Raw genomic sequence first — 12,976 nt, forward strand, 5'->3', positions numbered from 1 at the left:
TAGATAGACGTTTTAAGCACTTTCTAATGCGGGCATGAAATAAATAAATTTCCCCAACTGTAATCCCTTATCCTAAGAGAGTATAAAATACTCATTGGTATCTGTAATTTTAATGGCATTCAGTACTTGGCGGAATTCAACGAAATATGAATGATAAAATCGTAACTCCTAGATTCATCATTTGCCTTCTACGAAATTTTGATCCAGCATTTAATTTAGCATTCACATATTACACGCGCTCTTCTCCTTTGACAATCCTACAACAATAATAATCTATTCTCATATGTTCCCTGCAATATCGATTATTCTTAAATTTGGCGGGGATGTTTTATATTTATTTTTATTCTCGGGTATAATACGCTGATTTTACAAGCTATAAGTATCCGTTAATAAGCTATTACAATCGGAACGGTGCGCGCTGTTCGATCGGTGTGGGTTTTCCCTTTCGTGTGATCGGGGTCGTTCCCGACATCGACGTGTCGGAAGCTCCAGAGGGTTTCCTCGATAATTTTGAAGACGGCGGTAGCGGTGTGCTGGATCCACTGGACGGTGTACGTACCCTGAAACAAACAATCGTATATGTGCACATATGTAATTAAACATTACCTTTCAATACCAATAAAGCAGCTTGAATGAAAACTGATATTGGCACATTTTCAGACAAAATGTGCTTTTTAGGCACATTTTCAGTGAACGAATGAAGGAGAGAAAGGAAAATTTTTGAATCAATATTGATGTTTACCTAGCTTGTTTAATGGCTGTTGGTATATTAGTTGCTGAATTGGTACACAGGGAACTGCTCCTAGCGTTGTGAAATAAAACGTTAGTTGAGGAGTTTAAATATAAAACTGTTTTAATCAAAATATTTAATAGAAATAGAAGTTGGTCAATTAGTGATAATTTATGAATAGTTTGGTTGCACTATCGACATGATAAATAAAACGAAAAGCTGCAGGCATTATTAGCTAAAGAAAAGAAACGGAGTTGTTTTTGTTAAATAAAGCCATGCTACGTAATATACAATGTCAAGATGAAATTTTAGTGAAAAATAAACACAACAAACATGTTAAATAATAATGCTACTAGTTACAAGAAGTTCTATAATGCTAGAAAAGTAAAACATTCGAAGAATGTGAGAAGAAACGGGAAACGGATTATATTGTAAAGCGCCAGTTCAGCCATACCCAGTGGAATCAGTAGAAATCGTAGAATGGTTGCTTTGTGTTGAATGAGTCGACATATTGCTGGTGGTCGACTGAGGAGATTTTATATCCACCCCCACATATACGGGTATCCTAGAGCGGCTAAGGCATTACCATCGAAATGTTATTTTTAATTGCACGGACGATATCTTATGTAAGTGTACGACATTGAAAATTCTTTTCGCATGAGAATTGAATAAACAAAGTCAGAAACGAAGAGAGGAAAATCAGGAAAAATACAATCAAGGATCGAAATAAAATAACAATGAAAAAATAAGCATAAATGTATCACCGTCACCACGACTAAAGTCTCTTATAAAAAGCGTTTCACACCACAGAACACTTTACAGCTTTTTACTTTGCGTTTTGTTTCTTGTTTTTTATTTCTAATAGTGCTTCACGAAGATAGAATGCATAACGCAAAGCGAAAAATTGCTGCAAAATTGCTACCCCGAGCCAATTTTACATGAAATTGCCGATTCGTTAATTTGCTTTACCTGATAGGTGTTCCGACACCAGTCAGGGTTGGAATGCTCGAAGCTCTATGGATTGAGCCAAACCTAAAAAATGTTGTTAACCAGATCTGTTAATGATTATTAAAATACTATATCCGATCGATTAGTTGTGTAAATGTTTTGCGGTTAACACAGGATGTAATAAAAGATTTATTCAATTAATAATGCATCGTCCAATACATCTTTGTTTCTTTATATGCAAACATTTTGACAGTATTTCACGTACGCGTCGTATGTATTGGTACGTGTCATATGTAGTGTATATACGCGGTGGAATTGTAATGTAAAGACGGAAAAAATTGAGTAAAACAAAATAGAAAAGGATAAAATAGACTAAATAGAAACTAATAAAAAACAAAGTTGATTCTTTCGGGATAAACATACATATCGAATATTCCTCGAATCAGTCAGTTTGACGTTAAATCAGATACTACTGGTTAACGTTAATCTATATGCACACAGTTGTGATTATATATATCCTGTCTAAGGCACGCTAATGCGAGTTAGTCCATGATCTATTTCAGATATATAAGATGACATATGTTGAGGATTACAAACCTAGAGGGTACTCCGCTGGCGGGGCTGATTAATCCCGTTGGAGTGCGAGGTCTAGAGCTCGATCCATTCATAGGAGTTGTAAGTTTTCTACCAGATACACTGTTATGTCTACTGGACGTCGGCGTATTACCGGAGCCTATGATAGTCCTTCGCGGAATGCGACTTGGGGTGCATGAATCGTCTGCCAAATCAGATATCAGACAATTTTTCAGACTTGTCCAAAGAAAGTAGAAAACGGAATTTAATAATTCTCATATCTTTTAAGTTTTGGACTTCTAATTAATTTTTTAAATTTAATTTATTTACTAGTTTTTACAGTTATTGTCTAAAAATTTAAACATTATAAATTTTACAAGTTACTTTATCATAACAATCTTAATTTTAAACTTGATTGATATTTGAATTGTAATGAATCGGAGATTCAATATAAATTTAAATTTCAAGTTACATATATTATTAATAAACACTGAAGAGAGCTCAAAACGGAATCGAAACGATTCTGAAAGATACTTTTATATATAATTATGGGTGAATAAATATAATAATTTACCGTTAGCTGCTTTGACTCATATAGACTCTCTTACTTATCTTTTACTTTATAAAACAGAATACTTATGCGTACCATCCAACGACTGCGTTGATCCATATCGACTAGGCGGTTTGCTTCCTTGTCTCGACGCAGGTCGGCTACTCGGTCTACTAGCTGGTCGGGAGGCAGGTCTTGATGCTGGCCTGCTAGATGGACGACTACCACCTATAAAGCATTATACGATATATAACAAACAATTAATTAACGATAATTACGATAAACTATCCTCATTCATACTTCATAAGTAATAGTATTTTTAATACAAATTCGGAATCTTACCAGGCGTCATGGTAGATCTGTAAGGCGTGCTGGTTTTTCTAGATATCTTGAAGGAACTTTCGTTGTCGCTAAGGCTGTCAGGCGTGCCAGCGCTCAAAGATGAACGCGAAGCTCGCGATTGACCCATAGGTACGCTGCGAGCACTGCGTTCTCTCACCTAGATAGTAAACACAAAATTATCTGATAAAGTTGACATGTAAATGTATACAAAAGCAGAAGAAGAAGAAGCTGTCACTATGTCTAATTCGTATCCAATACGACTATCGAATGAGTACGGTTTCGTATTACGCGTTCTCTGCCGCCTAATTATTAGTATTTATTAATTTAGTGCTGTGTGCAAGTTACGTCGCGCGCAATAAAATACCTTTCAAGTTTTTTTTGAAACTACTGAAAAAAATCTGCTGCTTGTAATATAGTAGCTTTATCTTTTGCGATTTTTTAATAAAAATAAAATCAAGCAATATCAGATAAAATAAAAACATATGTCTGTATTTATATGAACTAGATATTACGATACTCAATAAATATTACTAAATATTACTAAATTTTTAATTATGTTTATAATAATAGAGTACATGTGCTTATTCTAATATTCTAATGTGAAAAAGATATTCTACGAGAAAATATAAAAGAATAGAATTCTAGTCTTCAACTGTTAACTTTAATTATTTATTCAAAGTACATAGATAAACGCAGCAGTTAAAATGTGAAAACTTTTGTTTCTAGAAATTTAAATTGATTAAATTAGACTAATAATTCTATCGTGTTATTATCGCTAAAAGTTTAACAAGCAACACAAACTTGTGCACAGCCATAACTAGTGAAAATATACCGGTTTGCGGTCCATTACGCTCGTCGAAGCTGTTGAAATATCAAGATTAAATAATACAGAATGTAAAATAAAAGTTACCATATTCGGGTAATAGGTAAAGCGAAGTGTCATGCAAAACTTACCACAAGAAGTTGGGAGAGATATAGTAGCTTATGGTGATTCGAGGTATCTCCGATCAATGCCACTACGCACGCAGCAATACAGGATACACATTCGTTATGCATGTTCAATTAAATTGACTACACATCCCCGATACGTTTTTCGTTTGCCGTACGAATAAACGCATGTCTATTATCGCGAACTTATTTGCAAAAAGTCGATTTCAAATCGCTCACAAAAAATTTTATGACTGTTATTGATGATGTTCTTTCGAATACGAGATTGAAAGATGCAAAAAATGAGAAATTAATTTCTTGATAAAATCACCGATAGTTTGTTGTTGCTCGAATATTTACGTTACATTGAAAAATGAGATAATAATCAGCGAAAGAGACTTTGATCATGCTCGAAATTGAATGGACAATTGTTTTTCTAGGGTCAAGGGTCAGGAAGTTAAGAGGAGTCCAAATAATTCTGATAAAATCAGACATATTCGACGATCAACCAAAAAAAGAATCAAATCTATGCAGAGCAATGTGCTTGAATGAATGTGACGAGATGTAACATGCTATGAATCTATCTCAAACAATATCAGATCACAAAATGGATTTACAATTTTTAAAGAAAAATGGGCAGGCTTGAGGCAAACACAATGATAAGATATGATAATGAACTGGTAATTTCTTTTTGAGTCTTTGCTCCTATTCATTCTCCTTCACATTACTTGCTTTCTTCAAACATTTTCTTTTGACATGCATTTATCAACTTCGTTATAGTCGGAAGCATTTATGATACAAAGATTATGAATAATTACTTATGCTCGTTGATTATTCATAATTATTGTTTACGTCTGGCATATATACATCATCGGAGAATCTCTATAATATCCCATGCAGCAAACTTTAAGGAACCGAAGGACTTTTTAGGCATGTCCTTAGAATATAGAATGTCCTCGTTTTTAGGATGGATCCCTTAAGGTTTGTATATAGGATATAAATATAAAAAAATAAAAGAGAAAAAAAGCAAACGTACTGACAGTCCAGAAATACACAATGCATCGTCGATTGACTCAAATCGCGTGTCGCGACCGCACTCAAACTCCAAAACTCAAGTGTGTACAGCATCACACGAACGCCAAGAAATAGAAAATTGAGAAAGATTTCGTTATTTACCCAATGATAAGAGGGGGCGTGCATGTGAAGGGGATACGAGCACGGGAGGTCCTCCTTTTGCCTCAAATTCTCAAATATCGGCATCAGCTGGCTCATAAACTCCTCCGCTACACCACAAACGAAAATCTTTAGCTTTTCTCATGCAATTGTAGTGGCCCCTTTTTCAGAAGGCTCACACGCCAAGTGAAAAATATTCCTGAAACGAACAGCTATCTCCACACTAAATTGATATATGATTCCATGTCTTTTCTTCTGAACTGACTGACTCGGATCACAATGTAAAAAATTTTTCAATTTAATATCTAATGTAACATTTGTCTTTATAGGATTTCGCAAGGATCAGTAATTGTGTGGAATTGGGAGAATTTTCCTCTTGCTGTTACGAAGTGATGAAGGTTGGAAAGGATTTTCGGAAAAAGATAGGCAAGAAATTTACGAAATCACATCTCCTGAGGTCGAACGAAGAGCTTGAGACGTCGGGTCTGGCTTTTAGTTGGTGTACTCAAACTGTTTTTTTTTTACAAAACCGATCAATGATGAGAGTAGACAAGCGTCGTAGATTTCTAAATGCCTCTACATATTCAAACAATGCAACTGACTGGAAAACTGCCATGCTCATGCGAACGTCAAACTGCTAGATTGACAGCTAGTCGAAAAGTAGTACTTACGGATATTGATGAGACCATAAATCAATCACTGATAGAGTTGTCCAGGTAAGAGCTGTACGTGCAATTTAATATTTTCTATTGCGGTACCATAATAGCACCCAATATCTAATATAAAAATTCATGAGTATTCTACGAGTTTAATTTACAAATTAACGGCAGAGAAATAAAAGGCGAAAATGAATCCTGTATGTGCTACGTCGCGTTTAAGAGATTCCACGATTGCACAATAGACCCTGCTTACCTTGGTGATTGGTCCAGCATTCGTGGAGGATATTTGCGTACGCTGCAGCGTCGAGGTCGGACTCGGCTTGGAACGGAAGGCTGTCATAGTCTGGCTAACACCATCCGCCAGTATAAATTGCTCCCGCAGCTCGATATTCGTTCTTCCCTTGGCTACAGTGTGTTGCGTGCACGCAGTTAGGAAAAAGGCGTTTCGGGGATGCGGGGTATGAAAGGAAGTGCCAGAGAGATGTTATTTTGTACAAGAAAACAGTTCGGAAACAGCGGGAATGGAATGACGTCAAGATGAAATAACGAACGCGAAAACGATATAATGACGTAATTCAAGAAAAAAAAGGAAAAAAAATGAAAGCGAAAATGTGTAAATATCGGAACGACAACATCCGGAACGAGAGTCGTGAATTATATGGAGCGGAAGGTATAACAATATATATATATATATATATATATATATATATATATTTACTAATTACAATATCAAGGCATGCGCGTTATTGATGAATAGCAATAATGGACAGGAGAAATAGTTTTGAGAAAAAGTGAAGAGAAAAAAAGGCGACAAAAATGTTTCACGGTATGCGTGCGTGTTTTCGAGTACATGTATGCGAGTGTGGCGTATCCAGGTATGCATTTGTGTATCATGGAAAAAAAGAAAAGACAGCATATTTAGAATATACGATAAAAAAAAATTTGACATTATAAAATTCAATATTTCACAGAAGTACAAGCTTATTAAAACAATCATTCAAATCAAGTTTTACGTTTATCATAGTCATTATATAATAAGATTTACGATAAATAAGATTTACGATACAGGAGTCACTAAATATTCTGCCACTGACTGGGACTTTATTATACAATACTAATTTCAATGCTTAAGATATTGACATAAATTGTACGATTTGCGACGGAATTTATTTCTTATATTTTCTCTATTACAATAAAAATATGCTTTAAGTCGCTCATTATCGTACATTTCACAATATGCTTAAGCAATTAATGAATATATCATAGAGCATCTCAGAATGTCTTCATTGATAAATAAAAAATTTAGTTTTTATTTACTAAAAATAAAAAATATTAAACAAATTATTCAAAGCATTATTATTTATCAACAATTTTATACTTCTTTTTTTCTTGTTTACCTTTTTTATTTTTAGTTGAAAAATATGACATTCCTAGAATTCTCTGTATATACGAAGATTATCCAGAAAGTAAAGTTATAAGGCGCATAGCTCTCGCAGGGAAATGTGTTTTTCGAAGTGTACCACTGTTATGTGGAGAGCCAGCTGAAGCAAACGAGTGGTGCCAGACGTCAGTAGCTTCCCAATTCTCGTTATGATAAACTTTAAGATGAGCGCCCTTATTTCGTCTCCCAACAAGTGCAAAGTGCGCGCTATACGAATGCAAAGGGCATGAGCGCTGCCGCGATTCATCGCGAAATCGTTTCAGTTTATGAAGATTATATCAAGACAACATGTGACAAAATGGATACGAAATTTCAATTTTGAAAGGACAGAAATTCACGATGAAGAGAGAAGTGGACGGCCGTCCATGATGCCTGAGCTGGTGCAAAAAATTGAAGAGCATTTTCTTTCTGATCGCCGTTCGATCATTGATAACTTGCACGAACTTTGTTCGTGAAATCGTGAATGATCGACTGGGATATTGCAAGTTGTGTGCGAGATGGGTACTGAAGATGCTTAGTGAAGAAAAAAACAAAATCAACAGAGTCAGAGTCGCGCGAGAACGTTTTGAGACTGAAGGTGAGACTTTTCTTGTCTCTACAGTGACGGGAGATAAAACTTGGATTTACCACCATACCCCAGAGAGCAAATGACAATCAATGCAGTGGCGCCATATCCATTCTCCTTTAGCAAAAAAAATTCAGAACTTAGCAATCAACCCAAAAAATCATGACAACAGTTTTTTGGGATAGAAAAGGAGTTCTGCTCGTCGTTTTACAGAAAGGTAAGACAATCAATGCTGCAAGATAGTGTGAGATCCTCAGGAAACTTCGCAGAGCCATACAAAACGCCGTGAGATGCTGACGAAGGGAATTTGTCTCCTTCATGACAATATTCACCGCTTGTACAACGCAAAATTTTATTTGATTGGGATGTTTTAAATCACTTCTCTCACATTTAGCGACTATCATCTCTTCACTAAATTAAAGGAAACATCTGGGTAGAAAACACTTTTGCGATGACGACGAGATGAAAATCGAAGTGCAGAACTAACTAAAAGAGGTGGCAGGAGATCTCTATGAAACAGAAATTAAAAAACTCGTCTCACGGTTGATAAAATGTATTGAAGTAAATGGTGATTATGGTGGAAAAATAATGTAATACTTATACTATAATCCCTGTAAGTTTCATTAAAATATATGCATATTTGTATTTTTAAAAAATCTTGTAACCTTACTTTCCGGATAACTTAAAAAAATTGTTTTGAAATTACACGCGTAACCATGCCAAAAGAAACCAATGTACTTTTTAATTTTAATATAATATATTAAATAAGAAGCTAAACTAAAAGAAGGGAGAGGAGAGAATAAGAAGTCTCAATATATTCATACCATGGTATATACAAAACTCATCTCCCAGAGTAGGATAATTGTAAAAACAAACCAAAATTCACTAAACATGCATTGGTTATCTTCTAGCAAGGATATTAAAATGCTACACAAAGGGGCGCTACAAAGAATATATTGAAATCAATTGATGAAATAATCACATTGAATATTACTGCAAGAGTAGAGCATTTATATAGAAAATAATTATCAATTAAGAGATAGATTGACTAACGTGAACCATTCACCGAAACTAAAAAAAGAAAACTGATAATACAAAACAGGGAAAAGAAAGCGAAACGACTGCAGTATATTATGTAATCCTGCATCACTATAAATACAGGCACTCTTTTTTTTTAAACACTGGCACTCGAAATTGCATCAAGAAAACAGTTAATATTACGCAGTAACTATAGCGTTAATTTCATCTGCGCAATCTATTTACCTTATCCAGACAGTAATTGCCAATCGTTCCATATAATACAACCGTATACGCACGTATGTAGACATACTCAACAAAAAGGCAACACTTCGAAAAATTAGTTCGAACAAGCTAATAAATCATGCACCATACGCAGGAATATCACCTTCATGGTCTATACTGCAGCAATTAGTTATTGATGAGCATCTCGGGCCGACTCGGGCATATCATAAATATTCAATTGAGAATTTAAATAAGACAATTTAATAATTGAACGAGCAAGTTTCGTTCAATGTATAGACCATGAATGAATTGTTGTGCACGTAAAACAGTTCTCACCGAGCGGACACCAACCCTCATGTTGTTCCGGTTTGTTAGGATCCGGTATTGGCATCAGAAAAACTTAACGAGTTAATCACGATTCGAAAGACAAAATCGATTAGAAAAAATAAGATGTGTCGATATATTTATGCATGCACCGCGATTTAGAAATTTATAATTTTTTTTAGCCAACGGAAACACATTCGGTAAACAAACGTAAAACATAAACATAAAAGATATACATGAAAATGAAACAAACAGAAATGTTTGTTGTAAAGTTAGACGGGATGTGAGGAGGATCGATGGACAGTAAGGAACAGTTATGTTAACGTTAGTACATAGTTAACAAAATGTTAGATATGCCTACTGTAATATTACCTTCTACCTACTATTCATAAAATAGTACTATACCAGAAAAGTTCTCTGACGTAGAAATTAATGATTATCTCAAGACTGATATTCCAAAATTCATTGATGAATTTATCATTGGCGGAAAAGGCGAGAGAGAAATTAAAAGAAAAGTAGAGAAAAAATTGACAATAGACATTTTTCACGCAATTCAATATTGAAGTGATTAAATTAAATTATCATGCATGTTGTAGCGTAAATATAATAAATGTAAAATTTAATATAAAAATAATAATAAATATTGGATTTTTTTTTTATCGAATATCAACGAAGTGAACAATATACATATACCGGAAAAATAGTTTCTAGATAAGCAAAAGCAATAAACAGCGAATGTGTACACTACTCTCAATTATTCTTTAATATTAAATTAACAATGAGCATTTAATGTCTGATTATAATGGCAACGTTATGACCCCTCAGGAGTGGAAATCGTATGTATAATATACATATTATATAATCTTATCTTTAGTTAGTCTTATTAGGATATAGAGTAGACAAATAATCATATCAAATCAATGTTCAAGCTTTCGTTAATGACAATGAATTTCTCTTAAATGGTACTACATTTCTACATTTAATGCAGCAAAGCAAAGTAATGATGATTAATGTGAAGTAAGAGCGATGGAAACAAAAACAAAACGTTAACATATTGTTATAATAACAAATACTTAAAAATATCATTTTCGATTATTAGAAATATCGAAATTAAATGGGAACGCAAGTTTAATTGCCTCTTGGGAAAGAAGGATAAAGAGGGGACAGTAGAAAATTTCTTTTGAAAGTTATTTACTTGCAATTAAGGAGTAATTTGCCTTGCAAACATGTTTCGCGTTAACCCATAGTTCACCCAGTCACAAGTCATTTTAATTAATTACTTTCTTTTTCCTTACTATTGGTATAATAAAAAAAATCGTGAGTATAGATTACGATTTATCTCAACCTGATCTCGGATTGCCTACATATATCGCGCAGATTAAAGGCTCGTGATGAATACTTACCGCGGCATGGATCGTTCTTTAAAAGGAATTCGTCTAACGCTACCCAGCCTCCACCGACGCGTACCATAACAGTGGAACGTAGGATTCGAACCAATCGTAGTTTCTGGCTATCACCAAACTGCAATTTCGCGTTACAATTAAGTCATATGTAATTATTAATATTAATAGATTGATTACAATTAGATAAATACATGTCCGCATTAAATTCGTTATTTAATCATATACATACCCTGTACTTTCCTTCGCCAACTTGGAAAACGCGGAACTTCTGGCGACAGGTACACAGCATAACTAACCGTTTAACTTCATCATGTATCTTGTCCGTGTCGTTGTAGGTGCGTCGTTCTTCCCAATCGGGTCGCAGAGCGGCGATGAACTCCTTCCAATCTATCAAGCCTTCACCGTGACGATCGAAGAGATCGGCAACAGCTCCCATTTCCAAACGGGAAGTCTCGAATTCTATGAATTCGAAATAAGGTAGGGTATTAGAAAAATAAATGTTCTTATATAGAAAAAACAAAATAAACAAGGTATGATAAATACTGGTGTTCATAATTCCTTGAATGAAGTCTTCTCTCGGTATAAGTCCATCATTATTTTTATCCATTTTCCTGAATAGATCCGTTAGTCTGGACTTCTTATGATTCATGAATTTCAAAAACTGCAATTAGAAAATAAATACTATATATTTAAATGGTTCATAATAATTAATAAAGAAATGATTGATTTTTATCAAGGGTAAAAGAGAAAAAGAGAACATATAAAAATCGTTACTATACAATCGTACTATACAAATTCAAGCAGTAATATCAATTTTTTTGAAATTACATTTAAATGTATATATATATATTGGGAGTACAAATTAGTTCGGTCCGTTTCCCTAAAGATAGTTCCAGCTGTTGGTTCATAGTGACAGCTGATTTTGGCGGTTTCAGAGAAGTTAAACATCTGCTAATAATATTCACTTTATATCGCTTTGAGTTTCATACAAAAACTTGATTTTTACTGTGTTTGAAATGTCGAATTTTGTATTAACCAAGCAGGGAGGTTTTGATTTTCTGCTTTAATTGGAAGAAAAGTGCGGCTGAAGCCTATCGAATGCTTGTCGAAGTTTATAGTGACACTGTTCCAACTAATAAATCATGTAGGGAATGGTTTCGACGTTTCAAGGATGGAGATTTCAACGTTGAAGACAAGCCTCGCTCTGGACAATCAAAAAAATTCAAAGACAAAGAATTAGAGGCATTACTCGAAGAAGATCAGAATCAAATGCAAGAGGAGTTTGCAGAATCATTGGAGGGTAATTCAACAAGCCATGTCTGTACGATTAAGAGCCATGGGAATGATTCAAAAACAAGAAAATTGGGTGCTTTACGAACTGAAACAAAGAGACGTTGAAAGGCGATTTTTCACTTGCGAACAGCTGATTCAAAGACAGAGGTTTTTTTGCATCGGATTGTGAGATGAGAAGTGGATATTCTACGACAACCCCAAGAAAAAAAAATATTACGCTAAGCTCGGTCAATCGTTGCCATCGACCTCAACATCAACACGACCGAACATTCATGATTCGAAGATCATGCTCTGGTAGGACCAAAAGGGTCTTGTTTACTATAAGCTGCTGGCGATTCCATTACGGGCGATCGGTATCGGTACAATTGATTTGTTTGAACTATGCATTGCGAGAAAAACGGCCGGAATACGAGCAAAGACATGATGATAAAATTATTATTCTTCTTCATGACAACGCTCGGTCTTATGTCGCTAAAGTAAAAAAATATTTGGAAACGTTCAAATGGGATGTTTTACCGCACCCGCTGTATTCTCCGGACATTACTCCTTCTGGTTATTGTTCCAAAGGATGCAGCAAGTTCACTTCTTTCGCAGAAATCGAAAATTGGCTCCAAAATTGGATCGCCTCCAAAGACGAGTCATTTTTTCGAGATGGAATTCGAAAATTGCCTGAGAGATGGGAAAAGTAGAGTAGTAGGCAGCGATGGACAATACTTTAATTGATCTGTTCATTTATTTTGTTTTGTAAATTAAATTAGTACTAACAAAAACGAACCGTTACTAAACCTAAATTTAGTAAGTACCTA

The 12,976-nt window shown here is 34.6% G+C and overlaps 1 protein-coding gene across 1 annotated transcript in view; it reads right to left on the reverse strand.

The window, feature by feature from the left end:
- Positions 1 to 397: 397 nt before the first annotated feature.
- LOC105626127 (microtubule-actin cross-linking factor 1) overlaps positions 398 to 12,976 on the reverse strand; it is a 92,169-nt gene continuing 79,590 nt past the window's right edge. The window contains exons 34-45 of the mRNA XM_012207439.1: positions 11,421 to 11,538; positions 11,107 to 11,336; positions 10,878 to 10,995; positions 9,487 to 9,549; positions 6,156 to 6,307; positions 3,144 to 3,300; positions 2,898 to 3,029; positions 2,276 to 2,456; positions 1,700 to 1,762; positions 1,185 to 1,304; positions 743 to 802; positions 398 to 560 (exon numbers count right to left, since the gene is read on the reverse strand). Coding sequence (XP_012062829.1) covers positions 398 to 560; positions 743 to 802; positions 1,185 to 1,304; positions 1,700 to 1,762; positions 2,276 to 2,456; positions 2,898 to 3,029; positions 3,144 to 3,300; positions 6,156 to 6,307; positions 9,487 to 9,549; positions 10,878 to 10,995; positions 11,107 to 11,336; positions 11,421 to 11,538 — 1,557 coding nt within the window. The remainder of the gene's footprint in view (positions 561 to 742; positions 803 to 1,184; positions 1,305 to 1,699; positions 1,763 to 2,275; positions 2,457 to 2,897; positions 3,030 to 3,143; positions 3,301 to 6,155; positions 6,308 to 9,486; positions 9,550 to 10,877; positions 10,996 to 11,106; positions 11,337 to 11,420; positions 11,539 to 12,976) is intronic.

This window comes from Atta cephalotes (assembly GCF_000143395.1).
Source record: "Atta cephalotes unplaced genomic scaffold scaffold00004, whole genome shotgun sequence".
In the NCBI taxonomy this organism is placed as follows: Eukaryota; Metazoa; Arthropoda; class Insecta; order Hymenoptera; family Formicidae; genus Atta; species Atta cephalotes.